The 24,392-nt window shown below is 46.3% G+C and overlaps 1 protein-coding gene across 3 annotated transcripts; it reads left to right on the top strand.

Moving 5' to 3' along the window:
* Window positions 1-225: 225 nt before the first annotated feature.
* SNUPN (snurportin 1) lies at window positions 226-23,539 on the top strand. Of its 3 annotated transcripts, XM_027571474.2 has the most exons (10): window positions 292-475; window positions 1,887-1,940; window positions 4,210-4,372; window positions 7,537-7,684; window positions 13,808-13,912; window positions 14,886-14,982; window positions 16,562-16,659; window positions 19,350-19,427; window positions 20,951-21,031; window positions 22,956-23,539. In XM_027571474.2, exons 3-10 carry the CDS (start codon window positions 4,215-4,217, stop codon window positions 23,274-23,276), a joined length of 1,086 nt encoding a protein of 361 aa, XP_027427275.1. In that variant the 5' UTR covers window positions 292-475; window positions 1,887-1,940; window positions 4,210-4,214; the 3' UTR covers window positions 23,277-23,539. The 3 variants fall into 3 exon arrangements, with proteins under 3 accessions (XP_027427274.1, XP_027427275.1, XP_027427273.1); XM_027571473.2 differs by lacking the exon at window positions 1,887-1,940 and having other exon boundaries at window positions 226-358; XM_027571472.2 differs by lacking the exon at window positions 1,887-1,940 and having other exon boundaries at window positions 294-475.
* The last annotated feature ends 853 nt before the right edge of the window (window positions 23,540-24,392 follow it).

The following is a 24,392-nucleotide window of genomic DNA, read 5'->3' as shown; positions in this document are numbered from 1 at the left end:
TTCCTCCCACTGGCAAAAGGAGCCCGGAGGAGCTTGTGCTCAGGAATGAAGCCTCGGTGAGGCCAAGTCACCTTGCAGGAATGGTTCCGGACGTGCATCACAAGAGCCAGGACCCCTGTTCCGACCGACGGATAAAACGCCAGCCCTTGAAGGCGGAAATAACGGCCCGCGAACTACCGGACAGCGACTGCGCTACCGGTATTCACGACGGTGGGCGGAACCGGAAACTCCGGGCGCGTGGCGGGTGGGCCTGGCTGCGCGGCTGCGGCCCAGGGGGCGGGCCCGGCTCTCCCTGGGCCACTGATTGGTCGGCCCCCGGCAGCAGCGGCCGCGGCTCCTGGAACTGTCATCTCCGCCGGTGAGTCCTGGGTTCGAGCCTGGGCCCTGCTGGCTCCCGAATTGCTCCTCGGCGCCCGGCTGTGACTCCATCTGGCCGGCTAGCACTGATCCAGACTATCGGGCCAGGACCCCTCAGGTAGTCTTTGTGGGGGAGGGGCGAATCATGAGTGGCCTACGGGACCTCGTCCCTAGAGAACGGTAATGCGGCGCTGTGGTGGGGAGGACGACTGAGTGGAGCAGGTAGAGGCCAGAGGCTGAAGCCCGGTGGAGGCCTCGATCCCGGACTGAGGGGTGGGAGGGGGAGGAGGCGGCAGCAGAGGCGGCAGGGGACGCGCGTGGGTCTGGACGAGACCACCCAGGATAAGGTCAGAACCCTTGCAAGCAGGACCATCCAAGGAATTGATTAAAAGCTCAGGAGCCAGCCAAGAACAGCCGTAAAGGTACAGAGGGCCGCCCCAGTATCCAAGGCGTGTTTAATGATTTTGTGATTCTTGGCAGAACGGGAGGCCACACCGAGATAAAGCGTGATACGACCTAATAAGTGTATTTTATTTGAGGGCATTACTTTGATAAGCTGAAGAAATAATTAATTTTTTTTAAAGAGCGTATTTTGGAAGTGTTTAGATGTATACAAAAGTCAGTAAAACACGGGAAATAGCATACCATTATGGATCCCAAGTACTCATCACCCAGCCTCACTCACAAATGGCCACCCTGGTTGCGTTACAAATATGTTAAGATTCGCCTCAAATCCATACCGATAATATGTCAATCTTAAGTTTAAAAAAAAAAGTTCCTTTTGTGGCGCCTGGGTGGCTCAGTCGTTAAGAGTCTGCCTTCGGCTCAGGTCATGGTCCCAGGGTCCTGGGATAGAGCCCCGCCTCGGACTCCCTGCTCCGCGGGAAGCTTGCTTCTCCCTCTCCCACTTCCCCTGCTTGTGTTCCTGCTCTCGCTATCTCTCTCTCTGTCAAATAAATAAATAAAATCTTTAAAAGAAAAAAAAGTTCCTTTCATTTTAATGGGTATAGAGGTTCAGTTTTGCAAGATGAGAAGAGTTCTGAAAATTGGTTGCACAGCAACTACTGAACTGTAACTTAAAAATGGTTAAGATGGCATATTTTATGTCATGGGTTTTAACCACAATTTTTTTAAAGTTCCTTTCAAATTAAAAAAAAATGCTGCAAATTAGGGGGAAAATCTGACTTCAAATGTGCAATGGAAAGTAACTCATTGCCAAGGAGAGGCCCATAGAATTGTTTTTAGCTATGGAGGCTCTGGAATGAACCTGTTGGTTTTGGTGCTCAAAGCAGGGGGACCCTGCCTGAGGTGGAGTTTAAGCCTTGGTGGTGCCCTCTGGTTTATTCTAGACCTGAAGGGTTAGGCCAGCCTGGCTTTGCCAGTCGGATTTCCCCCATACGTTTCTCTTTCTTACACTCTGAGGCACACCTTTAACCCTTAGCTAAGCTCCTATGCCACTTCTTCCCTTCATTCACAGGAGGCTGAGTGAAGTGTGAATTCACCTTTTTCTCTCCATTCTCATTCTTTAGGGCACACCTGGGTACTCTGTCTCCAATCTACTCCATTTCCCAAATGTACCACAGGTCAGTCTTTCACACTCCTTGGTGTTAACTGGTAGGCAGCCTTCTACATTCTAGCTCTTTTCCAAGTGAGTCCTGCATGGATAGCCCTGAAACCTTCCTTTTGTCCACCCCAAACAAAATAAAACAAACTATAAAATGAGAAAGCAACTGCCAGGTTTGGGTTTTGGGCTCCCCCTGTCTTGCTCTGGGGCCCCAGGACCAGCTATTTTCTTACTGTAAGTTGGCTTTTATTAGAGAGTCAAACAACAATTGGATAAAATTTGCATCAGAAAGTTATATTACAGGGCCACCTGGACGGCTCAGCTGGTGGAGCATGTGACTCTTGCTCTCAGGGTTGTGAGTTCAAGCCCCACATTAGGTACAGAGTTTTAAAAAATAAAATACAGGCACCTGGGTGGCTCAGTTGAGCGTCTGCCTTCAGCTCAGGTCATGACCCTAGGGTCCTGGGATCTAGCCCCATATTAGGGTCCCTGCTCAGCAGGAAGCCTGCTTCTCGCTCTCCCTCTCTCTCTGCCTGCCACTCCGCATACTTGTGTTCTCTCTCTCTCAAGTACATAAAATCTTTATTTATTTTTTAAAGGTTTTATTTATTTATTTGACAGAGAGAGACACAGCGAGAGAGGGAACACAAGCAGGGGGAGTGGGAGAGGGAGAAGCAGGCCCACCGCAGAGCAAGGAGCCCGATGCGGGGCTCGATCCCAGGACCCCGAGATCATGACCCGAGCCGAAGGCCGACGCCCAATGACTGAGCCACCCAGGCGCCCATACATAAAACCTTTTAAAAAATAAAATAAGGGGGCACCTGGGTGGCTCAGTCGTTAAGCGTCTGCCTTCAGCTCAGGTCATGATCCCAGGGTCCTGGGATCGAGCCCCGCATCGGGCTCCCTGCTCCGCGGGAGGCCTGCTTCTCCCTCTCCCACTCCCCCTGCTTGTGTTTCTCTCTCTCTCTCTCTCTCTCTCTCTCTGTGTGTGTCAAATAAATAAATAACATCTTGAAAAAAAATAACTTCACAATGTCAAGATAATTTAAAAAAAATAAAATAAAATAAAAATAAAATAAAATAAGGAGGGGTGCCTGGGTGGCTCAGTTGGTTAAGCGACCACCTTTGGCTCAGGTCATGATCCTGGAGTCCTGGGATCGAGTCCCACATCAGGCTCCCTGCTCAGCAGGGAGTCTGCTTCTCCCTCTGACCCTCTTCCCTCTCGTACTCTCTATCTCTCATTCTCTCTCTCTCAAATAAATAAATAAAATCTTTAATAAAAAAATAATTAAGGGGCGCCTGAGTGGCTCAGTTGTTAAGCATCTGCCTTCGGCTCAGGTCATGATCTCAGGGTCCTGGGATCGAGCCCCGCATCAGGCTCCCTACTCCGTGGGAAGCCTGCTTCTCCCTCTCCCACTCCCCCTGCGTGGGTTCTCTCTCTCGCTGTGTCTCACTCTGTCAAATAAATAAATAAAATCTTTTTTTAAAAATAATAAATAAATAAAATAATTAAAAAATAAAATAAAATAAAATAAGGAGCCTGTTTCTCCCTCTGCCAGCCCCTCCCTCAGCTTGTACTCTCTCTCTCCTTCTCTAACAAATAAATAAATAAAATCTTAAAAAAAAAAAGAAAATAAAGGATGCCTGGGTGGCTCAGTCAGTTAGGTGTCTGCCTTTGGCTCAGGTCATGATCCCAGGGTCTTGGGATCGAGTCCCGCAGTGGGCTCCTTGGTCCGTGGGGAGCCTGCTTCTCCCTCTGCCTGCCTCTCCCTCTGCTTGTGCTCGCTCTCTCTCTCTTTCTCTCTAACAAATAAATAAATAAAACCCTTTAAAAAATTAAATAAATAAAATGTATGCCTTAAAGAAATAAGTTATATTATTGAGTAATGGCTATTTAGAACTATTCAGGAAAAAATTAGGCACTTGATCACATCACTAGATGTTAATGATGGTAAAAATGAACTAGTGACAGGGCTGCTGGTAATGAATGACAGAGCAAAAGTTAGATTCAGTCACAGGGTGAACTTGCTTAGTGTTCGATGTGTACATTTATATCTGTTCACTGAGAGCTCTTAAGATGATCATTATTAAAATATCTGCAGGAAATAATGCTGTTGCTCATATATAACTCATTTACCTTTAACTTCCTTTTTCCCCATAGAAACAGTTGTGATTTTGGATTAAGTGAGTTTTTGTTAGGAATGTAGCCATCATGTTACATCATAACTGCCTGTACACAGGAGGTGATATGAAATCAATGAACTGTTTTCTTATGTTTTCCTTTGTAGGGAAGATGGAAGAGCTGAGTCAAGCCCTGGCTAGTAGCTTTTCTGTGTCTCAAGATCTGAACAGCACAGCTGCCCCACACCCCCGCCTGTCCCAGTACAAGTCCAAGCACAGTTCCTTGGAGCAGAGTGAGCGGCGCCGCCGGTTATTGGAACTGCAGAAATCGTAAGGGATGCTTTAACTCTTTGGTCTCTTTCTTCAGGCTGGGAGCTGTGAACCAATCAGGAGGCTCTAGGTCTGTCTCCTCAAAGTAGACCCTTTTATAGGTACATGTTGCCCATGGGATTGGGAGGGGTAAATCCTAGCAGAGGTAGACATCCTTTACACCGAAAGCTTAGGAAAAGATGGAAACGTAGGGAGAGACTGAAGTTTGAAAGCAAAAGCTGTTATTTGGTTAAATTTTTCTTATTTTCCTGGCAGCAGTACTGAGCTTTGCGATTTAGGGACTTGTGAAAGCCACGCCCAGACTTCCACTCCCCACATTCCCTGTGTGGCTTCTGCACTCTGAATCCTGGCATTGGTGTGGTCTTCCTGTCTGCCTTCAGCCCAAATGTTTCTGTGGAGCCCTTGAGAGCTCAATACAAATAATTCCGCAGGGAATCTGAGGAAATGTCTTCCATACACTGAATCCTCAATGCCAAGATGAGCAAGCAGGGGGAGAGAGCAGGATAGGAGTGTTTGAGGCTGGGCTGCCCTGAAGGCAGGGCCTGTCCATTTATCCTGAGTACAACATGGGCCTCCTCTTGGTCATAGGAATTGAGGATTCGAAGGAACTATTAACAGTACACAGTTTCTCTATGGTCTGCATTCGGCCCAGTGCTGCATCATTGGATGTGTTTAGCAGAAATGGTTCCCTGTGGCCTCTGGGTTGCTTGCAGATTACATTCTCAGATCACCTCCCCTGCTCCACACCCCCACCTCTGTTGTTTAAAAGTTATTTTGGAATAAGTAACACATTAATTGTATGTATTCACATGCAAAATTCAAAATTTGTAAGAATATATGGTGAAAAGTCTCCATCCCAGTATGATGCTAAGTGAAATAAGTCAGACTGAAAAAGAAATACCATGATTTCACTCATATGTGGACTCTGAATAATAAATAAATAAACAAACAAAAAGTAGAATTGGACCATAAACACAGAGAACAAATTGGTGGTTGCCAGAGGGGAGGGGGTAGGAGAATGGGCAAAATGGGCGAAGGGGAGTGGGAGAGGCAGGCCTCCAGTTAATGGAATGAATGAGTCACGGGAATAAAAGTCACAGTGTGGGGAATACAGTCAATGATATTTAATAGTGTTGTAGTAGCTACACTTGTGGTGAGCACAGGATAACATAGAGAAGTTGCATCAGTGTATGTTCACCTGAAACTAATGTAACATTGTGTGTCAGCTATACTAAAAAAAAAAAAATTTTAAAGAAAATAAAGTCTCCCTCTCAATTCTGTCCTCTGGCCTTTCAGTTCCTCTCCCATATTATAGTTTCTTTTGTATCTTTCCAAAGATATTCTGTGCAGATATGAGCAAGTGTGTGGTTGTATGTATATATAACATTTTTTTAAACAATTAGTGTACAGACACTGTTCTGCACATTTTATTTAAAAGCAGTTTTTAGAGAGATTCTATATCAGTACCATCTCATTCCTTTATTATGGTACCAGGTATTCTAGTGAATGGATATTTCATAATGTAATCTAACCAATCCCCTACTGATGGGCATCTGGGTAGTTTCTTCTCTTGTGATTACAAACAGTACATGGGAAAGAACCATGGATATGCATCCTGTGCACATGTACAAGTACACCAGCTCTTCCTCATTCTTGAAATAAAAGACCATTGTGCTCGCATGTGCTCTCCGTGGTGTGCACCTTCATGGGAATGTGCATGAACTCGTGTGTGTGTTTGAGAGGAAACCACTGAGCTGGTCTCCTTGCCTCAGTGGTGGATCTTGCTTTAGCATTGAGGAAACCAAGTGCAGGAGGTTACATGGTATCTACAAATCACTTTGGAACAATCAGATTCCAAACACTTCTTATTCTTTCTTTTTCATTTTTTTTAAGATTTTACTTCTTTATGAGAGAGAGCATGAGCTTGGGGAGGATGGAGTGGGAGGGAGAGGGAGAGAGAGAATCTCAAACCAGACTCCATGTTGAGCACTCAGTCCAACGACCTCAAGACCACAACCTGAGCCGAAACCAAGAGTCAGACGCTCAACCAACTGAGCCACCCAAGCACCCCAGTTCTTATTCTTTTTTAATCAATTGCCCAAGCTTTCTAGAATATGTATTTTTTTAATGAGGGTAAAAATAAAGGGAAATAAGTATAAAGATATATTAAATTGAGGGACGCCTGGGGTTTCCTCCCCCACTCGTTCCAGCTTTTACTCTCTCTCTCAAATAAAAAATTTCTTCAAAGATTTTATTTATTTATTTGAGAGAGAGGGAGAGCACAGAGGGAGAGGGAGAAGCAGACTCCCTGCTCAGGAGAGAGCCCAACTTGGGGCTCGATACCAGGACCCTGAGATTATGACCTGAGCTGAAGGCAGATGCTTAACCGACTGAGCCACCCAGGTGCCCCAAATAAAGAAAATCTTAAAAAAAAAAAGAAAAAAAGAAATGGAAGAAGGCCTGGATGCTCCTCAGAAAGCTGTATAAATTAGGGGCACCTGGGTGACTCAGGCAGTTAAGTGTCTGCGTTCTGCTCAGGTCATGATCCCAGGATCCTGGGATCAAGCCCCGCATCAGGTTCCCTGCTCAGCAGAGAGCCTGCTTCTCTCGCTGTCCATCTGCTGCTCCCCCTGCTTGTGCTCTCTCTCTCTCTGTGTCAAATAAATAAATTAATTAAATATTTTTAAAAATAAAAAAAGAAAGCTGTATAAATTGGAAAGTCCCAGAAGTGGTTCTTGTTTTAAACTCCTCACCACATTTCAGTGATTCCTCTCTTCAATCACTGGGGGCCTTTGGATGAGATGCCTGCCCGACAGGAAAGTGTCAGCTCCAAGGGGGGTAGAGATGTGAATCTGGAATGGGGTGGGCAGGAGCGGGGTCAGCCTTTCCAGCTAGTGAACCTTGAAGATTCCTTTCAATATGTTACTCTGCCTGTTTTTAGGAAACTGAGGAAGGCCGATTGTGTTCAGAGGAGGCTTCCTACCTAGGACCAGTGAGGGGGCCATCACTAGGTTAGCCTTAACATAGGAAATTCTACCATCTCTGCCACTAGAATCCCCAAGGTGATCCTGAATTTGAAACGTCTGAGTTAAAAGTAAATTTGTCACATTGTAGAGGGTCTTCCTAGGAGACAAAGGCCTGTCCTTGTGCCTTCTTTTCTCCAGCAAGCGGCTGGATTACGTGAATCATGCCAGAAGACTGGCTGAAGATGACTGGACAGGAATGGAGAGTGAGGAAGAGGAAGATAAGAAAGATGATGAAGAGATGGACGTTGACACTGGCAAGAAGTTACCAAAACGCTATGCTAATCAAGTGAGTAGTCCAGGGAAGGTGAGGCCCAGGTCCAGCCCCACTGAAGTAAATGTTCCTGTAAAGAGAGAAGGAGACAGGAGGAAGGAATGGGGGACTTCAAAGAAGCTGCTTTACATGCATAAAGTGTATGGACTTAGAGAAGAAATGGCTTATGGTGTCATGTGCTGAAGGGGGGGGTCACTGAAGGAGGCTGTGGGTGCTGGGTTTGAGAACCTTTACCCCATACTATAACCAAAGGTCACCAGCCTTCTGCAGAAAGCCCCTGAGCTATTGCTACACTACAAGAGTCCCTGCACTTGTCATTTCTTAGTGGTCGTTGTAGGGCAACTCTAGATTGGGCCTGCCCAGGCTAGCACTGCCCCCATCCTACCTCCTAGGTTAGTAGTCTTTCCTGAGCAGTAGACTAACATGTCAGCCTTGGATCTTCACATTCAGATGGTGGAAGGTGGGCAGAACAGCTGCCCTTGAATATGGGGTGCCTGGCCAGCAATGCCAGGCCAGCCCATTCATTGGCCTACATGTGGTTGAGGCCATGAAACAACAGATGACTATGACAAACTTGACTAAGTGGCCTATTGATTGCAGAAAGAAACCAGTGTGGTTTGTGGAGCTATAGGGGGAGCAGGCATGAAGACTGTCAGTGCTTCAGGCAGTCCAGGTATTCCAGAGGCAGTGTATGGGTCCAAGTGGGGCCAGGGCTCTACCTGGCTATTATATTCTCTCTATAACCCAAGTGTCTTGTCACTTCAGAATCCTGTCCCACCTTAGGATATGGTTTCTGGGGGCGCCTGGGTGGCTCAGTCGGTTAAGCGTCTGCCTTCAGCTCACGTCATGATCCCAGAGTCCTGGGATCAAGCTCTGCATCAGGCTCTCTGCTCAGCGGGGAGCCTGCTTCTCCCTCTCCCTCTGCCTTCTGCTCCCCCTGCTTGTTCTCTCTCTCTGTGCCAAATAAATAAATAAAATCTTTAAAAAATATATGGTTTCTGGGTATACACACTCCCATCTTCTTTCTGTGCCCCCAGTACAGCACAGATAACATCTTCTATGACAAAGTGCAGTTCAGTCCTGTTCAGCAAGCATTGTTGAAGACCCTGCTCTGTAGTAAGCTAGGCTATGTGTGGGAAGATGGACAAGGGTCAGAAATGGCCCTTGTACTCCTGGAATAGTTGGAGATGATGGTTTTTGCTATAAGAAAGTGAGATTAGCTAATAGCGAGGAAGGAAGTAGGATTGTGAAATCAGGAAAAGGTTAATGAAAGAGGAGGCAGCTTGTTTCTTTTTTAAAGATTTTATTTATTTATTTGCAAGAGGGAGAGAGTATGTGCATGAGCTGGTGGAGGGGCAGAGGGAGAAGCAGACTCCCTGCTGAGCAGGGAAGCCCGACACAGGGGCAGGGCTCACCCCAGGACCCCGGAATCATGACCTGAGCCAAAGGCAGCCACTTAACCCACTGAGCCACCCAGGCGCCCCAGGAGGAGGTAGGACATTGACAGGCAGACGTGCAGAGCACTCCAGGGCCTTCCAGGCAGCAGGAAGAGGAAGAGCAAGAGCCCTATGGTGTGCTGAGAGCAGCGTGCAGGCCAGTGAGGATGGAGCAGCATAGGGCTGGGAGGAGGAATACAGCAGAAACATCTGCGGGAGTACAGACTGTGTTTTAGATTGTGGGGAACCACCGAGAATTTTTGAGCCAGGGACAGAGCTGGGACTTTGTATGGCATGCACGTCCATGTATAGAAGGACCTGGAAGAGAGAGTCTGGAGTAGGGAGCTTAGCTTTGCTAAAACACTCTGCTGCTGGTGCTGAGGGCAGTGAGGGTGCGAAGGAAATGAGGTAATGAGTGTGAGAAGTGTCGCCACGATGAATGGACAAAATTTAACAGTGGACCGGATAGAAGAGGCAGTGTGAGAAGTGGTTAATTATTTAAGCTCTGAAGTCCCATCGACCTGACCTCAAAATCAGGCTCCTTGTTGACCTTGAGCAAGTTATTTAACTGCTCTAAGTCTCTGGTTTCTTATCTGTAGAATGGGGATAGCCTCCTTCAGTAGTATTTCACAGGATTGTTAGAAGGATTGAAGCAGATAATGTACCCTAAATACCGAGCGCAGAGCCCATAATAGATGTCCCACAAATATTAGCTACTGTTTTTTTAAACAGCCGTGTTGAGATAAATTCACATACCATACAATTCACACATTTACAGGATACAATTCAGTGTTTTTTAGTCTAGTCACAGGGTTGTGCAGCCATTACCACTCTCTAATTCCAGAACATTTTCATCACCCCCAAAAGGACCCTCATACCCATCGGTAGTCAACTCCCATTCTTCCTTTCCCCCAGCCCTTAACAGTCAGTAATCTACTTTCTGTCTCTCTGGATTCGCCTCTTCTGGACATGTGCTATAAGTGGAATCAAATGAGATGTGCTCTTTGTGTCTGTTTTTTTTCACTTAGCATAAGGTTTTTTAAGTTCATCTGTGTTGGAGTGTGCATTAGAACTTCGTTTCTTTTTATTCCCAGACAATGTTCTGTTGTCCAGATACCCGGCATTTGGCTGGTCTACCCATCAGGTGGTGGCATTTGAGTTGCTCCCACTTTCTGGCTGTTGTGAATAATAAAGCTGCTGTGCATAGTCACGAACAAGTTTTTGCATGGATATGTTTTTATTTCTCTTTGGCATATACCTGGGAATGGAATTACTAGATCATTCTATGTTTGACGTTTTGAGGAGCTACCAGACTGTTTTCCAAAGTGACTAGAGCATTTTACATTCCCACCAGCAGTGTATGAGGGCTCCAATGTCTCCACATCTTTGCCAATGCTTTTTATTGTCCATCCTTTTGAGTATAGCCATCCTAGAGGGTATGAAGTGGTGTCTCATGGTTTTGATTTGCATTTCCTTGAGGACTGATGATATCGAGCATCTTTTTATGTGCTTATTAACCATTTGTATATCTTCTTTGGAGAAATGTCTATGCCCATTTTTTTTCTTTTAGAGGGGGAGAGAGAGAGAGAGAGAGAAAGAAAGAGAGAAAGAGGAGGGGCAGAGGGAGAGGGAGAGAGAGAATCTCAAGCAGGCTCCACGCCCAGCACAGAGCCTGACAAGGGCTCAATCTCACAACCCTGATTATGACCTGAGCCAAAATCAAGAGTCGGATGCTTAACTGACTGAGCCACTCAGGCACCCCTCTATGCCCATTTAATTGAGTTGTCTTTTATTATTAAGTGGTAAGAGTTCTTTATATGTTCTAGATACAAGTCTCTTATCAGGGGGCACCTGAGGGGCTCAGTCGGTTAAGCATCTGCCTTCAGCTAAGGTCATGATCCCCAGGGCCTCGGATCAAGCCCCCATAAGGCTCCCTGCTCAGTGGGGAGCCTGCTTCTCCCTCTCCCTCTGCCTTTCGCTCCCTCTGCTTGTGCTCCTCTCTCTCTCTCTCCCCCTGTCAAATAAATAAATAAAATCTTAAAAACAACATAACAATCTCTTATCAGATACATAATTTGCAATATTTTCTCCCATTCTGTGGGTTGTCTTTTTACTTTCTTGATGGTATTACAGGCAGCACTGAAGTTTTAAATTTTGATGTAGTCTTATTTATCCTTTGTGTTGTCACTTGTGCTTTTGGTGGTGTAACACTACCATTCTTTAAGGATGTGTTGATTATGCTTGGTTTAAGATTCGGTAACAGAGAATGGTATTGCCATTAACAGGGCTACAGGATGCAGAGGGGAAGTAGGGGGGTTTCAGGGATGGAAGCTACTTGGGTGACCAAAGACCATGAATCCTGTTTTGGGGACCCTGAGTTTAAGGTACAGAGGGAGTAAGCAGAGAAAGAGATACCACGTGGATGGCTGGAAATACAGGTCTGGAGAAAAGGAAAGCAGTCTGGACATGAAAAGGCAGGAGAATTGGGGTACCTGGCTGGCTCAGTCAGTGAAGCGTGTGACTCTTGATCTCGGGGTTGTGAGTTTGTGCCCCGTGTTGGGTGTAGAGCTTACTTAAGAAAACAAAAGCAAGGACAGAAAAGAAACAGAAGGAGAATTGGGGGGTGTCCTCTCAGAAGTGGCAGGTGAAGCTGCAGAAGTAGTTGCGACCTAGCCCCGAGCGGACAACCTCTGAGAGAAAAGAAAAGGAACCTAAGACAGCCTCCTGAAGATTCTCTACATGTTTTGGGGGAGTGTGTGGAGGAGCGTTTGGAGGAAAAAAAAGAATAGCACTGGCTCACACGGCCAAAGGGACATGTGTCGAGGATGAGGAGGTGGTGACATGAGCAGTGGAGCAAGGGGGATAAGGGGGAGGAGAGAGAAGAGAGACACGTGGCAGCAAGCGGGTCCCTGACGGCCTCTGAACGGGCTGCGGGGTAGCAAATCTGGACTGAAGGTGTCAGAGTGGGCGGGAGGGCAGCATCTAGAAATATGAAGTCGTCTTAAGAAGGACGAAGTGGGATACTTTAACAGAAATGCAGAGTGATAAAATGTTTTCATTTTTGTTTTGTTTTTGAAGATTAGGGCGTGAGCATTTTGTGGGCCAAGGGGAAGGAGAGATGAAAGATTCTGTGGGGGCGATTCGTTGATAGGCCAGTCTCTGTGTAATGGGAGGAATTGTGAGCCAAGAGTGGAAGAGTTATTCTTTGCAAAATTCATTTCACCACCACCACCACCCCCCCCTTTTTTTTAGTTTAAATTTTGTTAGTTACCATACAGTGCAATATTGGTTTCTGGAGTAGAATTCAGCGATTCGTCACTTCCATACAGTACCCAGTGCTCATCACAAGTGCCTTCCTTAATACCCATCAGCCATCTAGCCCATCCCCTACCCACCTCCCTCCGTCACCCCTCAGTTTGTTCTCTATCATTAAGAGTCACTTATGGCTTATTTCCCTCTCTCCTTTTTTTCTTTTCCCCCTTCCCATATGTTCATCTGTTTTCTTTCTTAAATTCCACATAGGAGTGAGATCATATGGTATTTGTCTTTCTCTAACTGATTTATTTCACATAGCATAATACACTCTAGCTCCATCCACGTCATTGCAAATGGCAAGATTTCATTTTTTTTTAAGATTTTATTTATTTGAGAGAGAGAGAGAATGAGAGAGAGAGAGCATGAGAGAGGGGCAGAGGGAGAAGCAGACTCCTTGCTGAGCAGGAAGCCCCACACGGGACTCGATCCTGGGACTCCAGGATCATGACCTGAGCCGGAGGCAGTCGCTTAACCAACTGAACCACCCAGGCACCCCGCAAGATTTCATTCTTCACCCCCCCTTTCTTGAGGCAGATTTCCTAACATCCTTTGTACAGTATTTGGGGTCACCAGTTTGGGAAATGATGATCTAGATTAAGAGCATCTCAAGGTCAGGGACCTTATTCATCTCTGAGGTATAGCCCCTGGAACATAATAGTTATGAGAACAGCAGGTGGATGGACAAAGTAAGAGGAAGAAGGAGGTCCTGTCACCCAGACACAGGAGGCGAGGTAGTAAGAATGTACTATGGAGGGGCGCCTGGGTGGCTCAGTTGGTTGGGCGACTGCCTTCGGCTCAGGTCATGATCCTGGAGTCCCGGGATCGAGTCCCACATCGGGCTTCCTGCTCAGCGGGTAGCCTGCTTCTCCCTCTGACCCTCTTCCCTCTCGTGCTTTCTATCTCTCATTCTCTCTCTCTCTGAAATAAATAAATAAAATAAAATAAAAAAGAAACATCTCTCAAAAAAAAAAAAGAAAAGAATGTACTATGGATGCAGGAAATGAAGACGAGGAGAGAAGTTGAAGCTCACAGTGAGCGGCCTCCATTCTGTCAGCTGAGACAAGTCGACTAAGAGCAAGTGGGCAGAGGTCTACCATCAGCCTTATATGTATTTTCATTATATATATATATATATATATATATATATATATATATATATATATATATATATATATAGGATGTGAATTCTTTGTCACTGCAAACATTGCAGCAGCACACCCCTGTTGGTTTTTTTTTTAATATTTCATTTTTCTAAGTAATCTCTCCACCCAAGTGGGGCTTGAATTCACAACCCTGGGAGATCAAGAGTTGCATGCTCTACCAACTGATCAAGCTGGGCAGCCCCCACCCCTGTTGATTTTTAATGCCATTTTTTTTGTGTTCCCAGTTGATGCTGTCTGAGTGGTTAATTGATGTCCCTTCAGATTTGGGGCAAGAATGGATTGTGGTCGTGTGCCCTGTTGGAAAAAGAGCCCTGATTGTGGCCTCCAGGGTGAGTTGCTTCTTCCTCCCTATCCCAGCATGCTGGTCTATAGCAGGAGGAATTCTTTGCACTTTGTGTTCCTTTTTTTTTTGGTGGGCAGCAAAGCGAGGTTTATTGAGTGATAGCAAAGTGATAGTACAAAGCTCCCAAGGAGGAAGGGGACCCGATTGGGTTGCCACTGGAGTTTCTAAGTCTAGGGGGTTTTATGGGCTTGTTAGCGGGCTGTTTTCATCTGATGAACCCTCCCTGCGCCTGTCATCGAATCAGGTTTTTGTCATCTACCTATCACATGAGAAAGGGTGGAGGGCTCCTTCAGGGTGGTGTAAGATCCTTTCAAGGGTGGTTTCTCTTAGGGCGGGGGCCTCTTGTCCCTACCTGTCTGCCTTCCAACTGTCCTTCATCATTCCCCCCTCTGAAGAGGTAATCGTAACTGCTGTTAGGGAAGAAGGATGACAACCGTTCATAGCTACCTTCTGCTGGTCAGGGGCATCTCGTCCCGATCTATCAAGAGGTCCCCTGTGGATGTCTGGTTTGACCTCCATGTGAGGCTCCATCTGAACCACCATTTGGAGTTTGATGACCTTTATTGGTTAGTTGTCCTTAATGGTGGTGGAGATCCCGGACGAGCCCCCATAAATGTTTCAGGATTTTTTTCTCCATCGGTGCCCATGGTTCTTGGTCTCATCACTTCGAAAAATGAAGAGGTAGACCAGACAGAGTAGTGGGCAGCAAAGCAAGGTTTATTGAGCGACAGCAAAGTGCTAGTACAAAGCTCCCGAGGAGGGAGTGTGCCTGAAGGGTTGCCCACACTTTGCGTTCCATAGCTGCTGCAGCAGCTGTGCCTGGCATGGGGGTTGAAATGCTTTCCTTCCGGGAGGATTTGCTGAGAGCCATCTTTGGGCTGATGACACCTCTGCAGATTGTGGAAGCAAGAGGGTAAGGAGACCTTGATACCTAATGGGAATGGTAACTTTCCACACAGGGTTCTACCAGCGCCTACACCAAGAGTGGTTACTGTGTCAACAGGTTTTCTTCCCTTCTGCCAGGAGGCAATAGGCGAAACTCAACAACAGCAAAAGGTACCTACATGAAATCATCTATTTATTAAGTTTGTTTGTTTGTTTGTTTAGAAATATATATATTTTTTTACATAATCTTTACACCCAACAGGGGTTCAAACTCACCACCCCAAGATCAAGAGTCACATGCTCTACCAAGTGAGCCTGCCAGGTGCCCCTATTTATTAAGTTTATAATTAGTAAAAGACAGTGGAAGGTCCTTGGTTACTTGCTTTAAAGACTCACTCTGAAAGCATACCTTTGAAACTGTACATCTGGATTCAGGCCATCTTCTTCAAGGTCAGGCCTCCTCAACTGCAGAATAGATGCAGCCCTGTGAGGCCTGCTGGGGAACAAATCCCTGAATTAAAATCGACACACCTTCCCTGTGGACATCCATTACAAGGTGACATGTGCAGTTTTGGGGGGTTAGGTTCCTCAGAATGCCGAGCGTAAAGTACAGTGAGCTGTTGCTGGGGCTTCCTGCCAAATTCCCTTTTCTCCTTTATCGTTGTTCTAACCTTAGCCTCTCCTTCCAACCTAGGCTCAGCTGAGGAGACTAAGATCATGGAGGTTAAATCACTTGCCAACAGCCGTTCATTGAAGTGGCAGAGCTGGGCCTGAACCCTGTTCTCTTCCCTGCCTGCTCAGGCTCCCTTGGTGTGCTTGGTACTGAGCCTAGACTTTTCTGTTTGCTTTTGGAGTGCTTCACACGTGAACTTTGGTTCACCCATCCTCATGTCTTTCCCCTACTCCTTATACACATTCCTAGCTCTATTCACCTCGCTTGCCTGCTTGTTGCCCACATGTGCCCCGTTCGTTCTACCTATAGACCTTTGTTCACGCCACATCAGTATTCTGGTCTGAAATGCCATTCCACCTCCCCTCTGCCCTGTTGTTTTAATCCTCTGATCCCGGAAGACTACGTTCACGTACCATCTCTTCTGTGAAGCATTTCCTGCTATGCCAGTCTCCCTCTTCTGGAATTCCTGTTGCTCTTAGTTTGTGTTGTATAGTTCAGCTCTTGGTTCTTTTCTCTATGATCATCTTATCTCCTTAACTGGATTGTCACTTCCTTAAGGGCAGGGACTATTTATGGTTAATATTCCCCACAGAGCACACCACATATGATAGGAACTCAAAAGTGCATGTAAGGGGCGCCTGGGTGGCTCAGTCGTTAGGCGTCTGCCTTCGGCTCAGGTCATGATCCCAGAGTCCTGGGATCAAGCCCTGTATCAGGCTCCCCACTCTGCAGGAAGCCTGTTTCTCCCTCTCCCACTCCCCCTGCTTGTGTTCCCTCTCTTGCTGTGTCTCTCTCTGTCAGATAAATAAAATCTTTAAAAAAAGAAAAGTGCATGTAAATTAAAATGGATTACTTGCTTTTGGACTGGAGCTTTTCTAAGGTGAGTAAATGTCCCAGTTTATCTAAAAGTTTAGAATTCCCACCTCGCTTAAGGGTTGCCTTGATCTCTCTCATGCTGTCCTACTCACATCACCCTTACGCGCACCAGGAACAAGAAAGGGCCATGAAGAACTTTCTCCCTAATGAACTCTGATTGGAAGGGGTACCCTGTACTGACTTTCTGCTCTGTATCCCCAGACTACACCATTCTGGACTGCATTTACAGCGAGGTGAACCAGACCTACTATGTTCTGGACGTGATGTGCTGGCGGGGACACCCTTTTTATGACTGCCAGGTAAGGATTGATACTCTCCTCATATCTTCTCCTGTTTTCTCCTCTCCTCCCAGGAAAGTGGCTCAGCATGTGGGTTTGGTACGTGACCAGCTTCTTGGTGTGCACAGGATGTGGTATATCAAGAACATTATCTAATGTTCCTTGCATCTTTGAATGTGTTTAAATTAGCTTCATTAAAAAAAAAAAAAGAAGTAGGAGGAATTAAGGGAAGTACAGCAATTCTTGAGGGGAGGAAAGAGTGAAACAGAGCAGAGGGGTAGGCTAGGACTTTGTAGAAGCTGCCGCCGCCGCCCTGCCTCCCCAGAGTGGGGGAGGATTGCTGGCAGGGGAGACTGTGGGCAACAGGGATGCCACCTTGTGCAGGCAGCACAAGGAAGAGAAGGTGGAATTAAGTCACCACCGAAGAGTCTCCAGCCAGCTCTGCTGCCTCACCAACCACATCCTGACCCTGAAAACAGAAGGGCCTCCTTTGTATGACACAATGGCGCAAATCTCTGAGGGGTGAGCTCTGGAAGGAGATTTTCCAAGTGAGAGTGAGGAGATGCCCCAATATTCTCCCCTCAAGTTTCACCTTCCCCCAAGGTTTTTCTGAGATCGGTGATTCCTATGAGTGACGGTGGCAGTCATTGGAGTGAGGCTGGGTCAGCCCCTCAGACTCCACTTCTGTTCCCCACACTCCCCCATCATTGTCTCAGTTTTCTAGTGGTTAGAAATGCAAATTCCCAGACCTACTGAATGAGAAACTCTGGGGTCAACTCATGTTTGTTTGTTTTTTTTTAAAAGATTTTATTTAGGGCGCCTGGGTGGCTCAGTTGGTTGGGCGACTGCCTTCGGCTCGGGTCATGGTCCCGGAGTCCCGGGATCGAGTCCCACATCGGGCTCCCTGCTCAGTAAGGGAGCCTGCTTCTCCCTCTGACCCTCCCCCCTCTCATGTACTCTCTCTCTCTCTCATTCTCTCTCTCTCAAATAAATAAATAAATCTTTAAAAAAAAAAAATAAAAAATAAAAGATTTTATTTATTCATTTTAGACACAGAGATACAGAGAGAGAGAGAGAGAGAGCATGAGCAGGGGAAAAGCAGAGGGAGAGGGAGAAGCAGGCTCCCCGCCGAGCCAGGAGCCCAATGTGGGGCTCGATCCCAGGACCCCGGGATCATGACCTGAGCCGAAGGCAAACGTTTAACCATCTGAGCCACCCAGGTGCCCCTCAACTCATGTTTTAACAAACCTCCAGGCAATCTTCATGCAGGCCCAAGTGTGAGAATCACGGGTTGTCACTATAGGCTGTTTCTTTCCGTAGCCATTAGCCGAAGCGTGATTTTCCAAAGCATGCTGCTAGATGGTGGTGCTTCAGAATTCGAATACATGCCTCATTCTAACAATATAGCTAAGACTTGCATTGCCAAGCACTTTCTAAGCACTATCTCACTGAAGCCCTTACAACAGCTCCATAAGGTGAGTACTGTTGTCATTCCTCATATAGGTATGGAAGCTGAGAACCACAGATGGTGAGTACCTTGCTCTAGTGCAGAGCCACACCTAAAACTCAGATCTCATAAATTTAATCTAGAACATATTTTTCTTTAATTCTGCTGAAGGATGTTTTATAACATGTATTCACAACTTGTAAATTTGGATACTAAAATTACCTGTATTTCGGGGTGCCTGGGTGGCTCAGTGGGTTAAGCATCTGCCTTCGGCTCAGGTCATGATCCTGGAGTCCTGGGATTGAGCCTTAGGTCGGGCTGCCTGCTCAGCGAGGAGTCTGCTTCTCCCTCTGCCCTTCCCCCTGCTTATGCACACACGCTCTCTCTCTCTCAAATAAATAAAATCTTTAAATAAATAAAATTACCTGTGTTTCTGTAATATATAGAATAGACTTTTTTTATTTTTAAGAGCAAAATAATGTACAAGAAACAAAAGGCACTTAATGGCTACAGAAGTATACATATCAGTAATTCAGAGAATAAAGTAGTTTATGAGAAGTTACAACTATATAGTAGTTTCCTATCCTCAGAATTAAAATAAAACAAAGGTTGGGGTGCCTGGGTGGCTCAGTCATTAAGCGTCTGCCTTCGGCTCAGGTCCTGATCCCAGGGTCCTGGGATCGAGCCCCACATTGGGCTCCATGCTCAGTGGGAAGCCTGCTTCTCCCTCTCCCACTCCCCCTGCTTGTGTTCCCTCTCTCGCTGTGTCTCTCTCTGTCAAATGAATAAATAAAATCTTTAAAAAAAACAATAAAATAAAACAAAGGTTAACATAATGTGCTTTGGAGTTAGAGTCCTGGGTCACCTTGTATTTTCTATGGGGAAATGATATAAGCTCTGTGAGCCTCAGAGTCTTCACCTATAGAATGGAAATAATGGCAATCCAATTCTCAGAGTGTGGTTGAGGATTAATAAGATTATGTGCATAAAGTCCTTAGCATGGAGCCTGACACAAAGTAGGCCATCAGTAATATATGTTGGCTCAACTGCTTTTAAAAATCTTATTGGGTTTTAAGAAAAAATCTTCAAAGATTTTATAAACATTTTCCTGACCTTATGGCAGTGTTTGAAGGGACAATGAGGTAATGATAGAGGAGCTTAGGTCTCTATAAATTAGGTGGCCATTTAGAATGGGGTGTTTTTGTTCAGATTATAGTTTGAAATGAGCAGCATTTCATCTTTCTATTTCCCTTCTCTGTGGCAGACTGATTTCCGATTCTACTGGATGCATTCAAAGTTACCAGAAGAACAAGGACTGGGAGAGAAAACCAAGCTTAATCCCGTAAGGCCTGGTGTTAGGACTATAGGATTCTTTAGGGGGATTGGTTTGGATTGTTCTATTATCTGAATATAATCATTATAAATGAAATTATCTTGTTGTTGAGGCAGCGTGGCACAACGAGAAGGATGTGGGCTTAACAGTCATCCAGATCTGAACTAGTTTTGGCTTTAACAATTACTAGCTAAAGTTAATAACCTCAGTTGGCCTTAATTTCTTCATCTGTGTTATAGGGTTAATAACACCTACTTTACCGGGTTGTTCTAAGAACCAAGTGATACAAATGAGCAAGTTCTCCTAACATGATACTTACGGTAGTCACTCAGTAAATAGTGGTTGATATAAAATGCTAATCACTGTAACTGATATAAAATGCTAATAGCTCTCGTACAGTGGTTCTCAAACTGTAGCATGTGTCAGCAGTATCTGGAGGCTTGGTAAACATAGATGCCTGGGCTTCCTCGCCTAAGTTTCTGAATCAGTAGGTCAGGGTGAGCCTGAGGATTTGCATTTCTAACAAGTTCCCCAGTGTTGCTGGTACTGCTAGTCCGCGGACCACACTTTGAGAACCTCTGTTCTTGTATCTGAGCTGAGAGTGACCTCATCTAGTCAGCTGCCTCATTTTACAGATGAGGATAAGCTCAGAGAGGGGACTGCCTTCCCCAAGGTCCCACAGCCCAGGATGACAGCCCATGTGTCTTTGCTACCCACTCAGCGATGAAATATGTGACAGCTGTGTTCAGGGCATTTTATTAGCAAAGCCCCATAGATTGGCATTTGCTTGGATTGCTTACAACACTTTTAAAGGGATTCGGATAACCAATTACAGGACAGTAAATGGGGTCAGTATCCAGTGATGTTACCAGAAAGGTCTTGAAAGAACATATATTGAGGAAGGGGAACATGGGAGCAGCTGGGTCTGAAATGTTCTGAGTGCTCTGCATGTATTATCTCACTGAACCCGTGCAACAACCCTATGAGGGAGATACTTTTATTATCCTGTTTTATAGATGGGACAGCAGAGGCATATACAGATGAAATGATTGGCAGAGTTGGGAGTCAAACCCAAGCAATCTGACTTTAGAGTTTTAGTCCTAATCACTTTGTTACACTGTTCAGTCTAAAAATCCTTGCTGATGTGAAAGGGGCTGCACTAGTCCTTCTTTAGCACTGTCATATGGCTTCGAGAATAACATACAGTCCCTAAACCTAGCACAGGACAGTGGTTGTCAGTCCTGGTTGTGTGTCAAAATCAACTGGATAGCTTTAAAAAAAAAATGCCTGGGACCCAGGCCAATTCAGTCAGAGTCTCGGGGTGGGGCCTGGGCTTCAGTGATTTTTAAGAGTTCCCCTGGTGATTCTTGTGGATAAAGCAAGGTTGAGGACTACCAACCCGGTAATTCATAGGGTGGAGGCGGGTAGGGAAGGATGAGACTGAACTTTTCTTCTTTGATACAATTTTTCACTTGCTGGAACCAATACTATTTGTAACATGTACTAATTCTTTGCTCTAATTTATATTTTAGTTTAAATTTGTGGGGCTAAAGAATTTCCCTTGTACTCCTGAGAGCCTGTGTAAGGTGCTGTCTATGGATTTCCCTTTTGAGGTAACAACTATTGTCTTTATTGCTCTGACCCGATTGCAGGATGCAGGGACCCTTGGCTACACAGAGTCTTAGGATATCCTCTGACTTTGCTGTGTCAGAGCATCAGAGAAGGGCTGAAAGCTGATTCCTGGGAAAGGATGTGCCACTGCCCTTCAGAGCCTCAGCTCCACCCTGCTAGTTAAGTCAGAATGCCAGGGCTGGAAGGGCCCTGCAAGGACAGCTCATCTACACCCCTCATTGTACATATGGAGAGGCAGGGGTGCAGGGAGGGCCAAGGCTTCCATTCCCAGGTCCTTCTTGGGTGCCTGTTTCCTGCTACGAGCCTGATAGCCAGGCCCCTTGTTTGACTGCCATAGCTGATGGTAAAGTTGGGGGCTCCTGTGACTGACAGACCAAGGGGGCACGAACTCCTTATCCTCCCTCCCGAGAGTAGATGGTCCCTGGGGGTGGCGCTGCTTGCTGAGCAGTGGCACGGCAGCAGGGTGACCAACCTGCCCTGGTTTGTCCAAATCTTTCCCAGTTTAGCACTGCAAGTCTCATGTCCCTAGAAGTTCCTCAGTCCTCGGCAATCTCTTGTCATCCTCAGAACCTGCAGTTACCCTCTCCAGGCTCAGCACACAACCTTTCCTTTGCCCCTCATACCCTTTAAAATTCTGCCTCGTCACCCACAAGTATTTGCTTGAACTCGATATAATTTTGCTAAAAGGATCACAGCTTCCCAAATGAGGAAATGGCAAAAGCCAAGTTGCCTTCATTTCTGGGAGTCAATTAAGAAGGTGGTAAAAACACCATCTTTATTTATAATCCTTATGCCCCAGTGACAATAAATGCTTTTTAGAGATGAGTCACTGAATCATGGAAAAGAAAATGTGGGACTGTAGGAGGTCTTCCCGTTGAGAAAAACTGAGTTTCCCAGAACATAGCTTGCAGACAATTTAGGGGGAGGTTAGGCAGCCAACAATGGCATGGGGAGCAGGGCTTCCTGACAGCCTGTTTCCCCTGTGCTCAGCAGTCCAGCATCTTGGAGGGGCCTGTCCAATTCCCCTGCTTTGTTCCCTGTGTGGAGCACATTCCCCATTACAGAGACATCTGAGTGGTGAAAAGTGCATGGGATCTGGGGACAGAAAACCTGGGTTCAAGTTGAATTTCTGCTTCATACTGTATTTTTATTTTTATTTAATTATTTTATTTTAAAAAGATTTTTATTTATTTACTTGAGAGAGAGAGTGAGCAAGAGAAAGAAAGAGCACACGCCAAGGAAGAGGCAGAGGGAGAGGGAGAAGCAGGCTCCCCACCAAGTAGGGAGCCCAGTGTGGGGCTCAATCCCAGGACCCTAGGATCATGACCTGAGCCAAAGATAGACACTTAACCAACTGAGTCACCCAGGTGCCCCTATTTTTTTTTTTAAGATTTATTTATTTGAGAGAGAGAGAGAGAGCCCGAGCGGAAGGGGCAGAGGGAGAGGAAGAGAGACTCTCAAGCAGACATCGTGCTGAGCATGGAGCCCAATGCGGGGCTTGATCTCACAGACTCTGAGATCATGACCCGAGCTGAAACCAAGAGTCGGACACTCAACCAACTCTGCCACCCAGGCTCCCCCATACTGTGTTTTTAGGGAGGACCCCAGAACTAGCCCTAGCCCCTTTTCTTAAACACCCTCAGCAGTGGGTAAGAGGATAAAGTAGTGGGTAGCAAGCACCCTGCAAACAAGAAAGTGCTATTTATGTTTTTATTTTCTAAAATTTAGTTACTAGGCCATTTCTTCATTTAGAGAAATTGCATGTGTGAGAAACAAGGATTCTTTTTTCCCTGGCAGTGATCCAGGAAAGGGAGTTGGCACCCTAGAGCTGCCCCGGTGTGCATGGACTCTCCTGGAACATGGGGCCCGGGAAGTCATTTTGGTCCCTGGTTTCCCCTTTTATAGGTAGATGGACTTCTCTTCTACCACAAGCAGACCCACTATAGCCCTGGAAGCACTCCTCTGGTGGGCTGGCTGCGCCCCTACATGGTGTCCGATGTTCTTGGCATAGCCGTGCCAGCCGGCCCGCTGACCACCAAGCCAGAATATGCTGGGCACCAGCTCCAGCAGATTATTGAGCACAAGAGGAGCCAGGAAGGCATGAAGGAGAATGTCACACACAAGGCGTCTGAGAACGGACGCTATGAGTTGGAACACCTGTCTACCCCCAAGCTGAAGAGCCCTCCCCATAGCCTGGACCCCCCTGGGAGCTTCATGGAGAACTGAACAGGGTGGCTCCTTGGGGAGTCACAGGATGGTGCTTCATCCCAAAAAGAAGTCTGGGGAGGAAGACAGTGACAACAACAGGTTATTTCATTTTAGAGTGGCCTTTCCAAAGCCACTCCAGTTGGCTACTGCTTATCTCCTATCTGAAATGCTGGCTCAGACCGTTGAGAGAGGTTCCCAGATTGGGTGGTCTTTGGATTTGAACAGTAATTCCTGTGAAAAGTGTATCCCAGATATCCACAATGTAAATATATGTAATTCTTATGAAAGAAGTTGTTTGTGGTTCTTAAACTTCAGATGGTCGTGACCCTCCCTCACCTTCCCCCCCCCCCCCGCCCCCAGGCTACCTAAACCATGACTGTTCAAGTCTTGGCCCATTTCACTGTTTTTAGCACTTAAGCATTCAGCTGAGTTTCCAGTCGCTGCTGTTAGTAACGTCATTTTCTAAACGGTCTTACCAGGAACTGCAGTTCTTGGTATTTGAATATGTTCCCTCTTCTGAGAAGTGTGATTCTCTTTGGTTTAGACAATGCCAGAGATAAAATGCAAATGGAGTTCATTCACAACTTCAACAAACATTGCGCCTTTCAGAAGATAAGCCTTGTGCTAGGCCCCAGTGATGTAGAGGGGGTTATGCAGATAGGTAGGACTCAGACCCTGCCCTTGAGGATTAACAGTCCGGTTGAGGAAAGAAACCCACCGGCATGGTGGTGAGAAGATTGCTTTCCGGCTGAAAGATGCAGAGAACCCTGGGCGGGAAAGCAGAGGGAGGCTCCTTAGAGGAGGTTTGGAGCTAGACTGAGGCTCGGAGCAGGACAGAAAGGGCTCTGCAGAGGAGGAGAGCAGGAGTTTCTCACAGAGGCAGGAGAGTATGCAGTTGCCCCCTCTGGAGCGGGGTCAGACTCGCTCTGGGACCTGAAGCAGGTTCAGCATGCCTCAGGCTTAAATGTGGGTTGGGGAGCTACCCAGGAGGAGGCTGGAGAGAGAGGTGGGCCTGGGTATTCTGCAGAGGTTTTAGATTTTATGTCATGGCAGAGCTTTGAGCAGGCCAGATCCATTTAGATTTGTAAACTAGGGCTCTTTGGCAGCTGTGGCAGTGGAAGATAGTGTCTAAAA

The sequence above is a fragment of the Zalophus californianus genome, chromosome 6 (genome assembly GCF_009762305.2).
Source record: "Zalophus californianus isolate mZalCal1 chromosome 6, mZalCal1.pri.v2, whole genome shotgun sequence".
Lineage (NCBI taxonomy): Eukaryota > Metazoa > Chordata > Mammalia > Carnivora > Otariidae > Zalophus > Zalophus californianus.
Note: the sequence above shows the minus strand (reverse complement) of the source record. Positions and strands in the feature narration are given on the sequence as shown.

Excerpts from the sequence above, each read along its gene's own strand:
- SNUPN (XM_027571473.2), top strand. The coding sequence starts at position 4,215 with ATGGAAGAGCTGAGTCAAGCCCTGGCTAGTAGCTTTTCTGTGTCTCAA. Across the intron at positions 7,685-13,807 it reads CAAAACGCTATGCTAATCAA|TTGATGCTGTCTGAGTGGTT; the intron begins GTGAGTAGTCCA and ends TTGTGTTCCCAG. Across the intron at positions 14,983-16,561 it reads AAACTCAACAACAGCAAAAG|ACTACACCATTCTGGACTGC; the intron begins GTACCTACATGA and ends CTGTATCCCCAG.